The sequence below is a fragment of the Gymnogyps californianus genome, chromosome 1, assembly GCF_018139145.2.
Source record: "Gymnogyps californianus isolate 813 chromosome 1, ASM1813914v2, whole genome shotgun sequence".
Lineage (NCBI taxonomy): Eukaryota > Metazoa > Chordata > Aves > Accipitriformes > Cathartidae > Gymnogyps > Gymnogyps californianus.
In genome coordinates this window covers 84658692-84680933 of record NC_059471.1, presented here as the reverse complement: position 1 = coordinate 84680933, position 22242 = coordinate 84658692, and the positions used below count along the sequence as shown (strand labels likewise).

General features: G+C 38.8%; 1 protein-coding gene across 1 annotated transcript in view; it reads left to right on the top strand.

Annotated features, from left to right (window-relative positions):
• CTPS2 (CTP synthase 2) overlaps positions 1-22242 on the top strand; it is an 83470-nt gene that overhangs the window by 44249 nt on the left and 16979 nt on the right. Inside the window, exons 14-15 of the mRNA XM_050910637.1 lie at positions 18978-19074; positions 21170-21225. Of these exons, the coding sequence (XP_050766594.1) occupies positions 18978-19074; positions 21170-21225 (153 nt within the window). The remainder of the gene's footprint in view (positions 1-18977; positions 19075-21169; positions 21226-22242) is intronic.

Genomic DNA, 22242 nt, shown 5'->3' with positions numbered 1-22242 from the left:
GGTTTTTGGAATTCTTAAGAGCGATCAGAAATGCCTAAATCTCCATTCCAGCAAAGCACATATGGATTTATGGAGGAGTGACATATTGCTGAGTTTCAGGTAGGGCAAAGTAAGTATAAGTAAGGTAGTGCTGTACAAGGGGCACCAGCACGTTCATTATTTCTGTGGTGAGATTAAGTCTTCTCTCAGCTGTCCTCTGACCTTGGAGATGCCTGGACTCTCTAGATGTCTCAGCTCTACCTAAGAACCCTTCTTCATCCTGAAAACGAAATCGATGAGGAGAGGTAGAATTCAATTCTGTAGTTTGTTTTCAAAGCATTGTTGTTGCTCTCAACAATGCAAACCTGATGGACTGTTCAAAAGAGGTCTAGAGGTGCACCTAATAAACCACATGGGCACATAATGTAGGAATTATTTGGGCTTTAGGCATCTCAGTGCCAAAGTGTGAAAATACTAGTAAGAAACTCCTTTGCCCAGCTTTTTTCATGCCTAGAAATACCTATAATCTGTTTTCATGCAAGTCCAGGACTACTGTCTGTCAATGTAGTAATCCTACTAGTGAGTCAGAAATGACACATCTCATTGTCTCAATCCTGGAAGGGCCTAATCCATTATGTATTCTTACAATTTATTTAATATGATTTGATAGAAAGGGGCCTGATACAATGTGAGTTAGTGATGCTTTCTTTTAAAGCAAGCCTACGGCTTGAGATGCTATGGTGATGTGATAGGATACTCTTGATTCTCTTTGTGTGGAAGATGGGGAATCCTGGGTTCTGGCTTCTCTGTCTAGAACAGTTTTGCCTTTTACGTTAAACAGGAGCTGGGAGAATGAGTATTCTGAATTTTTGACCACGTGGACCAACATGCACTCTTGTGTGGATGTCTTTGTACGTTGGGTAGGGACACTGGGCCCTCAGCACAGTTACAATGCTCAAGCCCCTAGAAATTGGGTACTGAGGTCTTTTATCAGAATTGTGCTGCAGTGACCCTCTAGGTCACTGTGACCCTGCTGCAGCTGTGCTGGCCTTGCTGCTGAAGTAGAAGGGAATTATTGAGACAGTGCCACAATACTGAGTAAAGGTGCTTGTGCTAGGTAATGACCATCTGCTTTCCTCCAGGAAGAAGTAAGTTTGGGGAAAACAGCAGCAACCATGAGAGGTGCTCTTAGGGAGAAAGAAATGGAGGTCGTTTTGCAAGGCTTCTTTGGTAGCAACCTCTGAATCTCTCTGTTCAATGTCTTTACCTTCAGTACTCTGTAAGAACAGCTAGATCAGCCTCGCTGGCCTGGTCAGACTCACCAGCACAAGATGCGGAGGCAGAGAAATAAATAGCATAGTGGTGCGAACCTTGGAGCTCTCTCTGATTCAGAGAAAGAGGCGCTTATAGGCACTGGTTGAACTCCAGTAGTTGCTAATTCTCAGTCAGAAGTCTGCAAGTGTGCCATGCCATGTAAAATCAGATTATTGGGATACGTTTCATTATCAGTGTGAAACATAACAAAAACAATGTTGCAAAGTAACGGCTTTACCTTTGGCATACAAATCCCTCATCTGTTAGCACTTTGATGTGTTGATTTGTAGATATAATAGATATTTGCTAAATTCTTTGCAAAGGAAGACTGTCAAAATGTTCTTTAAGTAAATTACCATGAATAACTTTGTTTCAGTTCTCTATGATTGAGAATTTGGGACAGTGCAAGAAAAAGGCTGCTAGAGACATCTCCCCCTCCCACCCCCTCTTTTGACCAAGTCAAGAGTTACCCTGGAACATGAGGGAAAACCAAAGATTAAATCAGAGGGAACTAATCAGGCTTACGAGAAGAGTAGCCGTTGTCTAACTAACAGTATAGAGCAATTAGTTGTCTAAATATCTTATAAGTGATTATGGCCTATTGAAAGAAATGAACCTATTGCTACTTAAACACTGTAGTCAAGAAAGGACAGTGCTTGTGTAGCTAGCTTAATTTTAGATTTTCTAATTACCTAATGTGATTACTAAATCAAAGCCAAATTATAATAAATTCAATAAGTAACAGCAGTAGTAGTTTGGAAGTTCTCAGTTTACGCAAATGCATCAAATGAGCAGTTTATAAACAACTGTAAAACAGAACTTCAAAGAAATAGATTTGCATTTTGTTATAAACTGAAATTAACGAATTATCCATGTCAGTCATAACTCATTTCTCAGTTGTGCTAGTGAGGAACCTGACTATCAATTAAGTTGAATTTAAGATTCAACCTTAGAGCTGGTTTCATTTATTTTAGGTTAGTGACTAGTCCTGCCTTCAACACAGAAGGACTTTGCTTTTTGCTTTTCTTTCTTTCCTATAATACACAGAAGTTCACAGCTAAGCTGTAACAAATTACAGCTTTAAGAATTTTCTTAGGATTCAGAACCAGGAATGGAGAGGATTTTATAAGAAAGCTTTAAGTGTCTTTAGCTTGTAAGGGTGTGCACCAGGTGCCATGTGGAGCTCGGCCTTAAGGCTAGCATCAGTTTGGAACAGACCTGTATAACCCCAGGATACCTGTGCAAGCTATGTGGCTTTGTATGTCAGAACTGCCAAAACATCAAAAAAGGAGAAACATTGGTTTTCCTCTGAGACATTACTAAAGTTGATTTTTCCTATGACCTCTGCACACTCACCTATTGTCCATTGCATCCTAGCATTAAAAAGCCCTAATATCTAGCTATGAAGAATCTGGAATTATACATTTCAAAATAATGAAAATATATGTATAAAAACACTTGGTGATTATTGCATTGCGGCTAAAAGATAATATAGATTTAATTAGCTGTGGCTTCCATTGGGATTATCATTTGGCCTGGCTAATTACAGAGAGCCTGCATAGGGATCAGAGATGTAACTTGCCATGAAACTGTTAACATTGGTCTTCACTGATGAGAAAGAAGCCCAACAGTTGCCCAAGAGCCTGGGAAAAATACCAAAGCCTCAGTATTGCTCAATCTGTAAACTGAAAAATAAGTTTTGACAAATCACAGCAGACATGCTGTGTCTGCAAACAACACAGATTGGCAACCATTGCTTTCTTGCACAGCTTGACTTTGTGCAAAACTTTTTTGTCTTGTGGCATAAAAATATTCTAAACTTTCTCAGAATAATCCTTTTAAGTAGAGATAATTAGAGTTCTTGCAAGGTTTGTGTTCACTTGCTGTTTCTCTCACTGTGAATGTGGAATTGTAAGTGGTGGTATACAGAAACGATATGAATTCTGTAACACCAAATAAATGACCGTTTTTGAAATTCAGTATCATTAGCACCATTATGTGGTGAATATATTTATATAAGCACCTTCTCACCCAACTTAACTGCTTTTTACCTGCTTTTTCTGAGCTGGAACTTAAGTGACAAGACACATTTAATCATCTCTGTCTTCTTGGGGGCATTAAAGAGCCAGTACTTAAGCAAACAACTGAAAAAGTTTCTAAAAATTCTTTCGTCAGTGAATTTATTTAATTTCGTCTTCATTCCACCACGTCCTTGCAAACTCAGCAAAACCTGAAGTTTGAGTGACAAGTAGCACTGGGAGGACCTTCATTTGAGATAACAAATTAAACAGAAAGAACACTGCTTTCCTCTTAGAACCCAGATAGAACTGATGAAATACATTTGTGAACTAAGCACACCTATGGTTATATAACAGGTAGGCAATGCGTTTGGTGTTCTCAGTGCATTTTATGGTATCACCTTTACTTAAGAAAAGCACACTGGGTCAGACCACAGCTCCATCTAGACCAAAGGCCCATTTGGCCCATTACCTGTCTCTGTTGTCATCTATGAGTAATTATCTGTGGAAAAATATAGTAGAGCAGGTGTACAGTGATGCTTCCCCAGTATATTTTCTCGTTTCCTACAACTTACAGCTCAGGTGTTTTCAAGACAGAGAAGACTGGAAGACCTAAACTGCACAGTATAAACTGTGGCCAGCACAGACATAAGAAGTGTTACAACGATCTCCTCTGTCTTCCTTTTGTAATTGCTTATAATGTTGAATAGCTTTTGACTGTTACTGAGTGTTGAACTGACATCATAGAACTATCTATTGTAGTCTCAAGGTCCTGTTCCCGAGGGTCTGTGATCAGCTCAAAGCCTGTAACTGCAATGTGAAATTAAGCTTGTTTTATTCCCTGTGCATGGCTTTATATTTGATTCTGCTGAATTTCACCTGGCATTTTGATCACTAAGTTTCAGAAGGTCCTTTTGTGATTCTTTGTAGTAAGCCCTCATCTGTATTACCCTCAGTAAATTAGGTGTCATCAGCAGGCTGTCACCTACTGTTCGTTCTTATTTCTTTTTATCAGATAAGTTGAATGTACTGTTCCTAGAGCCTTGTTCAACTCTACTAGTGAATTTCCTCCACTGTGAAAAATTGCATTTTCTTCTACCCTTGTACTTTTAACTGTATTTTTGTGTGTGTGTGTGTTAATCCTATAGCTACTTAGCTTTTTATAAGGGTCTTTGATGACATGTCTAACATCTGTTAGAAATCAAAGTGGACTTTGATTATTAACCAAATCTCCCTTATCCATGTACTTTTCCTGTGAAGAACTTCAATAGCTAGGTGACAGACAGACAACCTCCCTTTACAAAATCTTTGTTGGCAGTGTCCCAACCTGTTGTAGCTGCCCAGGTGCTCCCTACTTCTACATTTCTGTTAAAGGTTCTGCTAGGTTGCCTGGCATGGACACCAGGTGTTTCACACTGTAGGTCTTTCTATCTCCTCTGAAGCACTTGCCACTTCGGAGTCTCTGGGTGACAAGGCTGATGAGAGGTTATTCACCACAGTTACTAGATCCACAGTTATTTCACCCTTCAGTTGCTGCAAAATTGAGTGAGTACCATCCGTTTCCAGTGATTTCTTACTGTCTATTTTGTCTATTTGTTTTGTAACCACTTCTTTTAACACTTCAATTTGAGATGGGCGCATCAGAGTCTCCCATGAAGAAGGTTTTTAGCTTGGGAATGTCTTTCAAACTCCTTGACAGTGCACACAAGCAAAACACTCATTTTTTTATGCCATGGTCATAGCTTCTTTGAGTATGAGTTTTATTTTTTTTTTTAATCCTGATAATTGATTAGCTTTACAATGCCGGATTTTTCTCCTTAAATGAAAATAAATGAAAATAATTTACTCTTAGTTGTTGATGCCTTTTGCAAGTTGCTTCTCGAATATTTGGGGGGGAATAATGATTTGGTATTGTCGTGGTTTAACCCCAGCCGACAACTAAACACCACACAGCTGCTCACTCACTCCCCTCTGGTGGGATGGGGGAGAGAATCGAAAAAAAAGTAAAACTCGTGGGTTGACATAAAGACAGTTTAATAGGACAGAAAAAGATAGGGAAAATAATAATAGAATATACAAAACAAGTGATGCATAATACAGTTGCTCACCACTCCCTGACCAGTGCCCAGCCAATCCCCGAGCCGCGGTGTCCCCCGGCCAACTTACCCAATTTATATACTGGGCATGATGTCGTATGGTATGGAATACCCCTTTGGCTTGTTTGGGTCAGCTGTCCTGGCTGTGTCCCCTCCCAGCCTCCGCTGGCAAGGCAGTATGAGAAGCTGAAAAGTCCTTGACTTAGTATAAACACCGCTTAGCAACAACTGAAACATCAGTATGTTATCAGCATTATTCTCGTCCTAAGTCCAAAACACAGCACTATACCAGCTACTAGGAAGAAAATTAACTTTATTCCAGCCAAAACCAGGACAGGTATTTATATATTGAAAAGTATTTGTGTTTCTTTGTCTTCGTTTGGATATAGATTTAGTTTTTGTGAAGGATGCCTTCTTGCTGTTAATAATCTCCCACTTTTTTCCTTTCTTAAGGTTTTCTTCATAAGAAGGATTTTTCTAAATAGAATTGCATGTTACATTTTCAGAAAGTCTTTGACCTTTCCAGTACTTACATAAGGAATTATGTGTAAGTAATTGTAAATAAAATAGGGAAATTTATGCTATGTACAAAACAATTTTCTGGATGAAGTGGACATAAGTGAATATCTGTCAGTGTCTGATTTAACAAGCAGAGAACATTTATTTTATGGAGGGCTGTACGCCCAAGTCTGTCTTGGTAACGCTGCAATATATTTGAGCAGTGTGTCACTTCAGTATGAACTATGAATGCTCCAGGGATGGTATATATAGGCTTGAGAAAGTATGGATGTGGAAGGGCCATTCACAAAACTGTTTTGTGCAAGCAGGTTGTACATGTTAGGGCAGAACAGCACTGCTTGCCGTATGGCTTAGATGAGGATTTCAGGCTGCAACATATTTTGGTGTGATTCTCCGGCTGGAATGTATTGGCTGCTGGATGTGCTCTGCTCTCTACAGAGAGGAGCACTCAGGTGGCTCCCTTCAGTTATCTATCTGCAAGTTATGCAGCCAAAGTTATGTGAGGTGATTCCCACACACAGGGACTAACTTGGAATCACTGTGGTAAGCTAGTTCCTCACAGTTGTGCTGTTTGGCAAGTTAAAAATGCAATATTGATCAATGAAATAAAGTAAATGTGGAAGGGGGTTGTCCAGATCCCTTAATACTGTGATTATATCGCTGAATATAATGCCTCCAAAACACCTCTTCCACCCCTCTGGCCCCAAAAAACCACCCACGCAAACAAGCTTGCAGAAATTGTGTGTTAAAAAAAAATTAAAAAATTAGGAAACATGAAATAGATTACCTGTATACTGCAGTTCATATGTTGAAAACTACATGAGATCACCTCCAATATTACGAATGCCATTTCCATTGACGTTTCGCCTACCTGGATAACTGACCAAGTTACATTAAGACACTGGCTTGTTGGAAGCTCACCTGGGAATGTGTGAGTTTCTGTATTGTTACCTGCCTTGTTTCTAAAGTGTAGGAACAAGATTAGGTGTCACAGAAGTCCTGGTTCTGCTAGGTTAAACAAATCACTTAATCTGCCTTGTTTTTCTCATACCAAATGGAGGTAATGAAACACACTTGCCTTTGTAAAGTGGCTTGATACCTGCAAAGAAAAGGTCTGTGCAGCAGCTGAGGACTTCCACCTTTTTCGTAACAGCCTTGTAGACATCCAGGAGTGAGAACTGGAATTGAACGTGTGCCTAAGAGTGCATGGGCAAGAAAAACCTGAGGAATTCAAATCAGTTGCATATTTGTATTGGAGGGTGTATTTAATGATATGTGAGTGGTCTGTTCATTATGTTCTGAACTGTGTAATTTTAATTAAAAATAAAGAAAAACTACTAGCCAAAGTTTTATTTTTAATAAATACTCTGCCCCTCATCAAATTATCTGTTGGAAGCGAGGTAGAATAATAATACAAAGGTTCCCCCAAAAGGACGACTTTTTTATTAAATGAGGTTTTCTGTTTTCTTAATTCTGTATTTATTTGCCTGCCATCCTTGACTTCTATGTGATGATAAGATATTCCATACTGTGAAGTTAGGCACTGAACAACAGAACTGCATTTGCAATGGATTCGACAGTGATTCACTGTAGACCTGTGCTTTTTAACTAAAAATTGTTTCTCATGCTCTCTGACTCTTCATTCTGCCATTGGAGACATAAACTATTAGAGGTGCAGGTGAAGGATGAAAATGATTTTTGTATGGGCACTATTAAATAACTGATTACTTTGCCTTTGCGAGGTTGTAGCTGTTCTGTGTTGCTTTGTATGAGAGCTAGCTGCTGTGCTAGCTGCATGTTGTGTGATACTGTGCCGGTTGGTGACATAGCCTAGAACTTTTGCTGTGTGGCAATATCTTTGGCTGGTTGCTTGGTAAACATTTGTAGCATTTGAGTGGATCACTGCATTATCTGTTGAATTGATCTGTACCCGGCCACCCACACTTTTCACAGAGGATGTCTGCATTATGCTGGGTGTGTTCATCTGATGTCATGCTAATTAAATACCTACTTAATTTGTGGTAGTATAAAGGTGACATTATTCTATCGATGTTACTTTCTTAGAAACAATATTGGTAAAATATTTCCTGTAGGCTTTCACCATCTTTTTGCTAAATAAGAAATGATCTGAAGATCCATTTCTTCTCTCTGGCCTTTTTGCTAATGGTTCTCCACATGCGGGCACACATCCTCTCTGCTTCTCTCTTCTTACTTCCTCGTACGTATCTCTTGCTATCTGATTATATTTTAAAAGTGTGCACCGTATTCATCTCTAAAAATGAATATGTAGATTTGCAGTTCTGGTTTTATGACCCATTAGCAAACAAGAACTGCACAGGTATGTCTGCACTGTCATGTTAACTCTGGACTTTGTAGTTGAAGCCAAGCATCCTAGTGGTGCTCACTGGTACCTTGTTGGGGGAGGAGTGATTAACATTTGAGCTCTGCCAATGTAGGTGGCATGGATGCAACTAGTCAAGCCACTTGTGTTTTTAAGCACAGTCTGGACCCCCAATACCTGTATAAACACAATTAATGAAAGCAAATTCTAAAGAGTTGTTGTCATTTGATGTTGAAGGGGATAGAGTTAATGTACTAGGGGGAAGATCACAAGGAGTCCAGAATTAAATTAAGATCTGGACAGTGATGTTTATCAGGTTTTTGGAGGAGGCAGAACAGACAAAGCGAGACAGGAAGGATCCTGCTCAGAAGGAAGACATTGTGATTTCTGCTTGAAATAAAAAAGATTTGGATTGTATGTCATAAATCTTCTACCAGAATTAAGATTCTTCCAGGGAAGATGTTCTTTGGCCAGCTGAAGCTCTTCTGGGTGGAAGCAGGAAACTATTACATGTAATGTAGAGCATGTCACTCAAAGCATCCCTGAAATGGCTGGCAGAGGTAATTAAGGTAATTAATCTCTGCTATGATATTAATATGTATATAATGCCTTTTGATTTTCTGAAGCTGATGAGATGTGTACTGTTGTTGGATAGACAGTAATGAAAATGCCAAGGTACTTTTTTGCAAGATAATCTAACTGGTTAAAGTTGTATCATTGTAATTATCTCCCTATGGTGTCTTCTTTTCTTTTTTTCTGTTCTAATATGGTTGACAGTATTCTTAGGAAATCCTAGAATTAAAAGTCAGTGTCTTGATTACCATTATATGGTATCTAGCACTTGCTTTAGTTCTTCCAGTTCTCCAGCTGGAATGAGAAGTGTTATGATGTGTGTGTGGAACGGAGGATAACGACTCATGGAAGTAATCTCCACTACTGCTATTGACTTCATGGGGGAAAGAAAATCCCATTACTCATTGCTGGAGAGCTTTTCAGAGGACTAGATGTCCATTTTGTATGCCTAATGAGATATCCAGCATTCAGATTGTTCTCTGTAATTTAGGAAAAGTTACAGGCATGAAAGACCAGATAGGCCAAGGTACTTTTATTGTCTTGAGCATGCCATGGAAGACAGGTAGTAGTAGTTAAAATTACAGTGATTGTGCCAGAGGTTTTCTGCCTAGAATTTCCCTGTTATAGTATGTCTGTTCTGCTGTTAGTCCATAACATTATTGTTACTAGATTGTCTCAAATTAGTAAATTAAGTGGGAGGACCACTAAGTAACAGGGTGGCCAACTTCAGTTGTATAGGTCCTTTCATTTTGTATGCTTTTGTTATGGGGAACAGAATGTTACTGGGTAGTAGAGGTGAGGGAACTGGCATGACATTTAAAAAGGAGTTAAACCAAACCAGAAGCTTCCAAAGAGGAAGAGAGAAGGAGGGCAATACAAAAATGCATATAAAATATTCCAAGATATGTACATAGTAGATGTGAATCTCTGTTTAAACAGTAAAAGTGATCCTGCTTGCTTTCCAAAACCAGTTACTTTAGCTTGCACAGTGTTGTTCCTTTGGTTGTGATCCTTTGTGAGATGCCACTTCAAAATGCAAAAATGAAAACAAAGAAAAGAAGGGGGTGGAAGGTAGGAAGAAGCATGACTATACTGTAAATTAGTATGAGAACTACTCTATCCTTCATTATCTGTATTTCTTCATTATCTACATCTATCTTCATTTCTACAAAGTTACAGCTTAAATGTAAAACAAGCACTGAAAAGAAAATGGACTTGCTCATTGGAACAAATTGCTTCAATTAGAGGTTACAGTGGTTGGCATGATCTGGTGGTTTTGTGTGGTTTTGCAGAGTGGACTCAGCTGAGCTGCTTGTTAAATGAATTAGATAGGCACAAGATTTTGGCACTGGGAGTAGAGTAACATTTACTTTCACAACTCTCTGCAGTTGTCTACAACTTTAGTGGGATTTTTTTGCAAAGATATACAACCTGCAAAATACCTTGTAGAAGTTTAGCATGTTTGCTCAGCAGTGTCTTTAAAACATTTCAAGATATTTTCTCACTACTTTGCCTTTACTTGGGATCTTGAATTGTACTGTGGTTTTTTTGTTCTTAGAAGTTAAACATTAGGGAATTTTTTTAAAGTGTATTCTTTTTCCTTCTATTCAGCTGATTTTCATAGAATGCTCACCTATCAGAGATACTATTTTAGCTCAGCTAGTAGAGAGTTCTCTTTTTGATGTAGAAAGTCAGGTTTTAAATTCTGGTGTCTGTTTTGAAAGGTGATCAATCAGTCATTAAAGCTCATGGTCTGCCACTGATCTTTGGGCATGATATGAAGCATGATATCCTAATTGGAAAGAGTGGCACTGGGCTGCTTTCTACATATCTGTAGCACAGAAATCCTTATGGAGCTAGAATCCTTTGTTTCTGTTTCATTCATTTACTCCAAATTCTAAATAAGGCATTTTCTTGTGGCAGGATCAAGCAACGTGATAGTATATTTTTTCCCTTCAGTTTAAAACCTCGATTTAATGATCTGTTAATCAAATGTACAGTAACTAAAGCTAGTTGGTGAAATCATCTTAAACTGCATGAAGTTGTTAATATCAGTCAAGCATGTGTTGTCAGATAACGTAAAAATGATTTATCAGGCTGAATCACAGACAGAATAAAGCCATTTCTCTTAAAATGGCAGTTAAACCACAAAAAATACGGGTATGTTTAGGTTTGTATTCTTATAACTGACATGGATTTCCAGCTCTAGATAGTGTTTGCACTTCTTTCTTTCTTCTGGGAGTAAAGCTCTTACTTGAAAACTTCCAGTCTCTTTTTCAATTTCAAAGTACAGTATTTGTTGTGCCAGCAGCTAAGCACCACGCAGCCGCTCCCTCACTGCCCCCCTGCTCCCAGTGGGATGGGGAGGAGAATCGGGAAAGGTAAAACTCATGGGTTGAGATAAGAACTGTTTAATAACTAAAGTAAAATATATTACTAACAATAACAGTAATGAAATATAATAATAATAATAGTAGTAATGAAAAGGAATATAACAAAAAAAAGCGGGGGGGGGGGAGGAAAAAAAAACCCAACCAGTGATGCACAATGCAATTGCTCACCACCCGCTGACTGATGCCAGAGATGCGATCCACCCTTCCCAGCCAACTCCCTCCTGTTTATATACTGGGCATGACATTCCATGGTATGGAATACCCCTTTGGCTAGTTCGGGTCAGCTGCCCCAGCTGTGCTCCCTCCCAGCTTCTTGCACACCTGCTTGCTGGCAGAGCATGGGAAACTGAAAAGTCCTTGGCTTAAGATAAGCACTACTTAGCAACAACTAAAACATCAGAGTGTTATCAACATTATTCTCACACTAAATCCAAACCACAGCACTGTACCAGCTACTAAGAAGAAAATTAACTCTATCCCAGCTGAAACCAGGACAGTATTGTACCATTACCTTACTTTTTTTTCTATTCCAATAGCTATCCTTTCGATAGGATGCTTTTCCATCTTCAATAAATAAAAGAAATAGTCCACAGATATATTTTATTTCCATTGCAACAACTGTTACATTTTAGCATGTGCACACACAATTTCAATAGATTTGTGGCAAACATGCGTCCACACCTGTCTTGGCAGGCCTGAAAAAGGAGGAGGGCTTACAAAAAATAATTAGAAACAAATGGCTGTGGCTTGCTGTTCTGATTAGCATTTGAGAGAGATTACTCAGAAGAAATCTTTCAGCTGATTCAGGACCTTTCCAGGGATTTCTTGTCAGCTCTGAAGTTAGCTGGGAAGTTTTACACCACAAGAAAAGTACCTTCCAACTAGAATAAAAATAAAAATAGGGCAATCTATAATTTTCTACTTGCTGCCCACTTACTTCCTTTCTAAAAGAAATTACTCAATTTCTGCATCCCTGATTATCAAGTACCAAATCACCACTGAGCAGATCTGGAAGATGGACCAGGGTATCAGGATGATCGGTGACACCATTCTGTGCGAAGGATCAGTGGTTGGAATCCAGGCAGTCTTACTCGCAAATCTGGAAGTGGTCTGATTACGTTAGGGAAAGGGGATGGAAAACAGTTGCTAGTTCTGCTCATCTTCCCTATGAGGATATTGATTTTTACGGCAGATGAACAGAATTTCTTCAAGAAATACTGGGATAGTGCAGGTCATGGTACTGAGCATTGCCTGGAAGCTGATACCAGAAATTCTCCTCCGTGAAGGTCTGGAGTAGTGAGCACTTGAAGTAAGCAATTTTCCTGCTTACTTTCCTTGAAGTAAACAATTTTCCTTCTGCCTTGCTTGCTGAAGGCAGAGATAATGGATAATGAAGTGATTGTAACTAACGCTACCTTGTTAATGAATGAGAAATAAGTGGAATGGATGCTTGCTCATGCGTGATAACTCAGGGTAGAGGAAGTACAGAACACGGTGGACAGTTTTGAGGGTAAAACGTGCTGTGCATTGTCTCTGCTAAGTACAATCTCATGTCTCCTTGGCTACTTTGCGTAGCTTAGCTAGTGGGGCTTGTCTGTGGTCGTCTTCCGTGGCAATTGCCTGTAGGATATAATAATTCTCTGAGTCAGAGACCATCAAGCATACTACTGTTTAAACAATCTCCGGCTCTAAGGGTTTGATTATCCCTGTCTCATCTTTGTGGCTGGAGTGTTTGATGAAGAGAGCACGAGGCTCTGTCTCCCTCTCTGGGTTCTTCCCTCTGCTTTAGAATGCTCAGAGACACAGACTTGCTTCATGCCTTCCTCCTTCTGATATGCCTCACGTAGATTTAAGTGAATTTGTTAAGGGCAAAATTCCACCTACTAGCAATTTCAGTTGGAGAAGTCTCCCTCAAAGGCAGTGATAGAGTTCTGATTTTTTTAGTAGATGTATGTGGTAGGAAGGGAAGGATTTCTCCTAGCTACAGACGTGCTGATCTTTCTGAAACTGAATTAGTGAGTATTTGGTCATTAATTGTAATGTGAGCTGGACCAGTCCAAAGCCTGAGAACACTCTTCCGCTTTCTTTTAGTTATTCAAGTCTGTGGCAAATCCTGCACTTCCTGGCATGGCATGACTGGCACTCCAGTGTATTTCGATAGCCAGCACTGTCTGACCCTGTTCCTTTCACTAACACTAACAGTCTGACAATTTCTGCTTGATTAAGTCTTTAAGCTGACTCTGGGACGTGTGGTTGGAATAACTAGAATGAGTTCTAAAATGCTGTTAAGCAATATCTATATGGGCTTTGCATATCAACATCTCCATTAACTTTCTCAGTTCACTGCACTATGCTTATGAGTGAGTAAGCACTGTTTGAAAAAGGAGTTACACCCTTTATGACTTTTTCTGAAGAAAATGTTACAAAACATTCTGTACCAGAATTTCTGCTTATTCAGGCAGAATCTTCTTAGAGAGTTTTTAGGCTTTAATTAAATAAATACTCTAGGGCATTTACTTAATTCTAAAATAGGAAACAACAAATCTCTGGAAAAGAGGATTGCCCCAACTGGAAAATGGTTGACAGTAATATGCTGTGGGATTTTAAGAGTTTAAGAAATTTAAGCTGATATTTGTTGGAATATTTGGATACTGCGCTATAGTTTAGTGAAGAGAGTAGAGGACAGGATTTTTCAAGCTGGTTACTCATATCACTGTGTAGCTGCATGAATCAGCTGTTGATGATTTCTGCTTTGATCTTATACGTGATGGGGGTCATTTTGAAAACAAACATTACTTCAGTCAGAGTAATGGAGCACCGAGTAGTCTGAAATCTGCAAGTGGCTTTATGGCAACTAGTTCCATCCTAGACGGCTGAGTGCTTTAGATAGGTGGGCAATGATGGGGTTTGCTTGGAACTATTATATCTTTGGGGGACAAGGGAGTGAGGGATTCTGGCAGATACGTGATCCTTGCACCTTCTTTCAGTAATTGAAAATGTTAAAATCCTGGTTTTGAATGAACGAGGAAAGAGTGTCTTTTTGGTTTACTTGCCAAGTTGGAAGCTGTCAGTACCACTCTCAGTGTTGCATCTGTCAATTTTTTCTTTAAAATGTTTGTAGTATTGTTTCTAAAATGTTAGTATAAACATCCCATTTGTAGGTGTCTGAGTCTGTTTACTGATGAACTTGTGATTGAAACAGATCATGTCGAATCTAGCAAGTACTGATTAATCATGCAGAGAAATGATGGAAGAGTCAATAAAAGAATGGGTTCCTCTAGTTTAGGCTGAGTCCTTGTCAGTTTGTGTTGCTGTTTTTTTTTTTTTTTTTTCATAGCTGTGTTCAGCGGGGATTAATATTCATCAGTACCTGTCACTGTATTCCCTGCTCCTGTCAGCTTTTCCTCTGCACATCTCTTGTGTGCTGAGTGTCTTAGAGCTTCTTTTCAGTGTTCAATTAATCTTTAGGGTCAGGGCTTCTCCTGATGCTTTGATCAGCGCCTACATGTATAGCAATTTCTTTCAGCAGTGACAAATCATTTGCTTACCAGACAAGGGCAGAGTAAAAGGGCAAAAAACCTGAAAACCTGCTTCCAAAGCTGACTTATCAATGAGTTGTTCAAATCAAGTAATGCTCCCCTCCCTCCCTCCCCACCTTCCCACCCCCCGCCCCCCACAAAACCAAACCCCCAAACAGAGCCCCCCAAGGTAACCAAAGTAGATGTATTTCTCAAAATGGCCTTGCAGGATGTGAGGCAAAACAAAGACAAAACTTAATGGTCCTGGGATGATTACTAAAATGATAGATGTGGGGTTTTCAGGGCCTTGGTTGCTCTATGTTGAGTGTCTGGGCTTGAGAGATTTTCTCATTAGCTTTTTTATGTTTCCTAACAACAATGAAATGATCCAAGCAGTGGATTTCTGGAAGAAGATTGCAGTTCATGGGTAGTTAAAGTCACTATTCATCAGTAGCATGATTTAATACTGATCAGACTGTTTTATATCTAGAATGTGCTTTCTGTTATGTCAGAGTGATTCATTATTTATTTCACGTTGGCGTTTGGTGTGTAATACGTGATCTCTGTAAAATCCCTGTAGTGTTGGCAGTTTTCAGAGATGTGGGTAAGAAAGACCTAATTAATGCTTTATCTCTTCTTGCACCCTCCCTACTGATGATTTTGTTGCTTGTGGTGCCTGTTGTTCTGTGCTGTTCTCTGCTCTTCAAAGAACTAATGCATAGTAAGAGCTGATTTATTCTGTGGCAGGAAGCGTAAGCTCTTTGAAGAATCTATTCAGTTGCACAGTTGTTCAAAATAACCACCACATGAAGGTTTGTCTTTTATCTGATCAAATAAATTCTGTAAAATATGGCAAAATTTTCCATAATGAGTTGCTTTTCTGATGCTTATTACTGTCCTTGGGCTATAGGGCAGCAGTGCCACTTTGCTTTCGAAAGCTTCTTGCACAGACTTTGTTGCAGAGAAACTCATGTAATATATAAACGTTGAGGGTTGTGCTGTGATAGTTGCTGAAGTTGATCAGAGCCACAGAGCATATCAAAAAGGAAGATCCAGAGTCAGAGTAGCTCTGAGGTTACTTCATAAGTAGCTCCTTTCCTCACCAGACTACAAAAATTAATATTTGAAGCCTTGTCTATTTTCTTACTATCATAAACCTAAAAATCTTGGGGAAGATGGAGAGCTGTTTTATAATGCACATATCAATAACAAAACATGAACACACACAGTAAGCTGCTTGATGTTGAAACTCAATACAGCTGTCATTGGCAGAAGATCTGCCACAGAAATAAGGCTGAACAGTTGTATCGTAATGTTTCTTAAAAGACACCTCAATTAAGACTTAGCAGACATTAGTGAAAGTTTTAAGGGTTGGATCCTGTTCCGATTATGTGCCCCTGACCACACTAATGTAACTGTTGAGACAAGGAAGCAGGCCTTTTAGAAGACAAAGGTTAATTGGGGAAAAATGCCCAAATCTTCCCTACGAGGCCATTTCTCCAGTGGAATTTTTGTTGGGCTTGCAGCCCCATGTCGGGTTCTGACCGAAAGGGCAGCAGAAGCCCACAGCTGAGCAGATGAAGCTGTGCGTTCACAGCCTGGCTTCGTTCCAGGCCATTATCTAGAGCTTTGGTGGGACTCATGAGAATCCCATTGTTTGGTTTTTGCCTGCTGAAAGAAGGAAGAGCTGAGAGTGTGGCCATAACCTGTCGGAACTGATATGCTCTGTTTAATGAACAGGAGACCATGTATTTGCTAACTGATATTTTTGAGTCTTCCTGGAGGACACATTTAAGCACAGTAAATTAGTGAAATCTGCTATGGACTGTGTAGACAGGTCCACTTCATTTGGAGCCAGTGTTTTAACTAAGGAGTTTAAGAGCTGAGCAATGTCCTTCAAGAAGTTACCATCCCACTCATTGTATCCTCATGCTTCCTTCTATTTGCGACATTACACTCGAAATGTTTTGATAGAGAGGATATCTTAGTACAGCAAATACTGAAGGGTGAAAATAGTGAAATCTATTTTTTTTCTGAGGAGGTGAGGGAGGGGACCCCAAACACCTGGGTATTACCATAATTCATTTAGCAAAGTTAGACCAAAACATCCTGCCCCAAATTTTTTAGGAAGAAAAATCTAAAGCTGAGGTTAGGGGACAGTATTTAGGTGCTTGATAAACTTTTAAGAATGAAGGAATGTCTAATCTTGACTTTAGCCTCCAAACTTAAGAAAACCCAAATAAACAAAAAAAACCCTCATTGTTCTTGTCAACTGCAAATATTCATTAAACAGCCATTAAAGTGAAATTTTTGTAATTGAAGAGAAGCATATACTTGAAGTACTTGATAGCTGCTTGTTACCACTTCATCTCCATTTGACAAGAGTCAGGAGCACAACCTTAAGGTTATGTGAAGTATGGGTATAGGCAAGTAAATAACACCTCATGGAAAACTTATGTTTGATTTTAGAGGGTCAGTGTTTGACATATACACACAGTCTGCTGTATACATTCTAACTGCTTCTGATGTCCTGTGTTTTTTTGTGGCCACTACTTCAGGAAAAAAGTGAAAGTAAATGGAAGGAAATAAGGTAAAAGCAGACAATCTCGTATTTTTTGAAGTAATAAAGATTCAATGAATGATTTTTTTTTTTTTTTTTTTTTTTTTTTTTAGTTTGTGGGGTTTTTTTAGCTGAATGTGCTGCCTAGTCCTCACCTTCATGATTTGAGAGGTAATTAGAGGATTTGTAATATCCCACTGGTCTGATCACAACTCCTGCTTGTGACATTTTATAATGAGTATATAGCTTATAAATAACATTTTGAAGGTATAAGGTTATACAGAGATAATTGCACAGCTGAAATGCATTGGCACAAGGCCAAAGGCTAAGCACTTTCCACCATCCCTTCTAAATTGAATAACTTCACTTTATGAAGTGTATCATCAGAAATTGTTTTCATTACTCCCAGAGGGCAAATTAAGGTTAATAAAAATCCAATTTCAGATTACCCATATGTGTGAATATTTGTATTTTTAGAACCTTTCTTTGTCAATTACATTCCTCACTGACTGTGTATATGTGAATACAAGTACATAGGTCATAGTTTCAGCTCATGTGTTTCTACAATTTTGAACTGTTTTACCTCTCTGAGACAGACTTCCTCTAAACATGATTGTGAGACCCAGCAGGATTTTTCAAACTAAATGCACTCCTTCTACTAAGCTGTGTTTTCTCACATCCCCTGAATCCCACCATCCTGGATTCCACTTGACCTACATAGCAGCCATTTGACCCGTCCACTTCAGTCCTCAAACTCAATATTTGTATATTCTTGTCTTTAAATGTTATGTTAAATAGCATATTCTTCATACAAGGCAACCCAGTATTTTTTGGATTCTTAGGCAATCTGAGAAACCCTTTAGTAAAGGTGAATTAGGGGGGAATGTTTTTCCATTTTCTCCCTGTGGTAAATTAGTTACATATATAATCTGAAATGGCACACACATGTTGGAGTCACCTCTTTTAGTACTCCGCTTTTACAACATTAGATTATAGTCTTGTTACAGGTGCCCTCTTTTCTCTTCACTCTGCTGCTCCATGCTCTCCTCTTCTCCCCACTTCCCAAAAAAGAGGACTTCCGCTGTCTTGAGAAGACAGCTGTTTCTGCCTCTTAGCGTAAGAAAGAACATTGTGTATTAAGAACAGTATAAGAAAGGGCCTAGTGTACAGGAATATTTACCCAGGATAATCTTTCAGCCTCTATCACTGTGTGGTTCAGGAACTCGCTTTTTCAGAGATGGTGTCTTTGTCACTTGGTAAATTTTTTTTGTCTATGAATTTATTAGTTTTTAAAAATCTGTGTACTCTTTTAGCACCAAGAATAGTTTTTGGCAGAATTATCCTATTGCTAACGTTTTGGTATCTTTTTTAAAAGAAAGGTTTTTTCTACCCCAAAAATTAAATTAAGGAATTAATAAATGGTTTTTGTTGATCTTAACATTAAATGAAAAAGTTTCACACCAGTTAGTTAATATCCTCAGTCTATTACAGTCCTAATACTGAGAAGAAAGCATTAGGAAAACCAAAGAGAAGTCATAATTCGGAATGCGTGGAGGAAAAATAAATAATGTTACCATTTGTAAATCTATGCAACCTGTTATGCAATTGTTGCATATTTTTTTTTCTTTGTTGGATGAAACAGCATTGAAACAATTTTTCTCTACAGGTTATTGACATGCCAGAACACAATCCTGGAGATATGGGTGGAACAATGAGACTGGGGAAGAGGAGGACTGTTTTCAAAACACAAAATTCTGTTTTAAGTAAGTTACATTTCTGCTCTTATGACTTGCCTTTTGGATAGGATCTCTGTCACATGGCAAAGCAAAAATGCCAAAGCACATTTTTTTTAAAGGACCGCAACCTCAAGCAAGCAGTTGGGTGACAGCTTCCCTGAGCTCATTCACTCTGATCCTGTTCCCATATACATTTACCTGGGATCGGAATGTAAAGAAAAAAAAGAGAGACATCTGGAAGTACCAATGAAAAGGTCAGGTAGGGTCTAATGCTTTCAATAAACAATGAGGAGACTGTTGAGATAACTGAAATGCATTTTATGGTAGTTTAATTCATTATTTTCTTGGGAAGATCAGAGCATTTTCTTCCTATTTTCTTTATAGGTTGATAGGACGTGTGAACCAGGGCTTCTTGTTCTACCTCTGAAGCTTTGTGGTAGAGCTAACCCAAACTCCTACCCATTATGCTCTTGCCAGACCTAAACATTGCTTGTCATTCTCTAGAGTTGCCAGTACACCTCAGCCTTAAACTTCATCTCGCCTCGCTGCCTTAGTCCTCACCTTGTCTTGACAATGTTTGCTAGTTTGTATCCTAATTATAGCCAGGCCCTGCTTAACTCCAGTCTCTGATCCAGGACTGCCCTAGGCCTGGCCCAGCCCTGGAAACAGTCTTGTTTTGGGAAAGCAAATTATTTGTTGTAGGAAAGGAAAATGATTTTGCTGTAACAGGATGCTTCAAAAGGCAAAATAAAAGGAACCAGAATATAGAACAAATGATTCGATTTGATCTATATGTATTTTAAAATTAAAGTAATACTTGTCTCCTATTAATCAGCCTATTGTACAGTAGTAATATAAGTGATGCTGCAAATGTGTAAAAAGTGGTTTCTTGTCCATCAATTAAATATAGGCATATTTCTTGTATTGCCCTGCCCCTGACATTGATCTGAGCTATTACTATATTTAGCTATGTTAAACTTACGGAATGTGTCCTTCTGAGCTTTTAAAAATGACATCTACTTCAGCAGGAGACCAAAGTGTAATGCATATGCGCATTTACTGAAAAATCTGCCTTTCTAGAGAATGCCCGTGCTAGTGATCTGACTGACCTGGGTGATACTTTGCCTAGGTGTGATATAGATATGCACATCACAATGTACAAGTTATTCTGTGGCCTAAACACTTCTTGGAAAAGTTAATAAAAATTTACATGTGTTGTAACTCTTGACCAGTATTATGAGTTGTTTAGACGACCGTATTTATCAAAGACTCATAGAAGGCTCTGGTAATTTACTCAGGAAGTCTGATTCCTGTTTCTAATGCTTTACAACTTGAATGGAAATAAAGGTTTTGAAAAGGTGGTTCCTTAAAATTAACACATATACCACTTTTTGTAAAATTGCAGTACTATCACTCTACAATTTTTGGAGATCTTCTTGGCTGTCTAGTTCTTGTACCAACCCCTAAGCGAGATAGTAATCCTAATGACACTAGGATAAATAGAGAGCAAAGTTTGAGCCGTGACTGAGAGAGATATGATTAAATTCTGGTTTACTGCATACCTCTAACTTACTCCTTGTTGTTCTGGAATGTAGAGTGTTCCAGATTAGGCTCAGAGGACTGCAAGAGTCATTTGGGTAATGAGATCAGGAAAACAGAGAAAAACAATATTCTCTGTTTGTCATTGGAGGTATTATGCCAGCTGCCATGCATAATCTATTAAAATGGAACAGATGCTACTAAAAGGCTTCCTTCACTGCACCTTTTGCCTAGAACTCTTGTAAAACCCTGAAGGGATTTTATGTTGCTTGTTCACTCAAACATTTTTTGTTTTATTTTGGGCTTTACAATTTAAATTAGTTTAAGCGTGGCCTTCAGACTCTAGTCTACCTAAGCTATTTCTGGTCAAGGAATGTTGAATATGAATCCTGAATAAACTAAGGTAACAGTAAATTAAAAGAAACTAGTCATCACTCAGAAAAACAGAAAGCTGGAGTGAGATGAATAGTGTCCTGTTATGTTTTACATGTGAAATTTTTTTGAGGTTTAAATTACAAGAAATAGCTGTAACAACTATTAAAGCAACACATCAGCATTAATTTCTTTTTGGTTGTATATTCAGGGAAACTTTATGGTGATGAAACGTTTGTAGAGGAGCGACACAGGCATCGATATGAGGTAAGCACTGCTAATGTACCTTGTGCTCAAAAGTTAAAGCTTAAGCAAATTTTGTTTCCCTTGGTAGGCACGATTTTCCTTGAAGCCAATGGGAGATTTCTTACATAAACATAACCCAAAATTTATTAATGGTTAGATAGTATAATTTAGATCGAAAGGAACCTCTGTAAGTCTTCTGGTCCACTTCCCTGTTTGGAGCTGGGCCAACTTCAAAATTAGATCAGGCTGCTCAGGATTTTGTCCCATCTAGTTTTGAATCTCTCCGAAGAGAGAGATTCCACAACATCTTTTGGCAATCTGTTCCAATGCTTAACCACTTTATTGTGAACCCTTTTCCCCCTTATATCTAATAAGAGATTTCCTTGGGCAGTTTATCTTTTATCTCTGTCTTGTGCTGTGCATCCCTGAGCAGAGTCTGGCTCAGTCTTCTTTATACTGTCCCATTAGATAGTTGAAGTCAGCAACGAGATCCACTCTTTGCCTTCTCTTCTCCAGGCTGAACAAATCCAGCTCATTCAGTCTCTCCTCCGATGTTGCCTGTGGTCCAGTCCCCTAACCATCCTGGTTGGACCTCCTATGGACTTGCAACATTTTGTCAATCGCTTTCTTGTACTGAGGGGCCTGAAACTGGACACAGTATCACAGAGGTGTTCTTGCAAGTGTTCAATAGAGGGGAGTAATGTTTCTGTGGTAGAAAAGGTGCAGTGTCTTAGCAAAATGGTCTTGGAGAGTGATGTCAGAGATTATCTGACTTGACTTCCTGTGAAGTATTTGAAAGGTAAAGGTTTATAATCCTTAAATGCATTGCTCCTTGGCCGATTTGGCTTATTTAAAGCCTTAGATTATGTTCAGGTAGTGCACATTCTTTAATAGTCTAAATGTAGGCAGACTTCAGGCATTGAAGAGCATTGAGAGCACTTCATTGCATTCAGAGCACTTGCTTCCTGCCATCCAACTCTGTAGGCCCCTTGTATAGGTCCACTTCTCTGTTTGAGAACATTTGAACAAAAGTGTCTG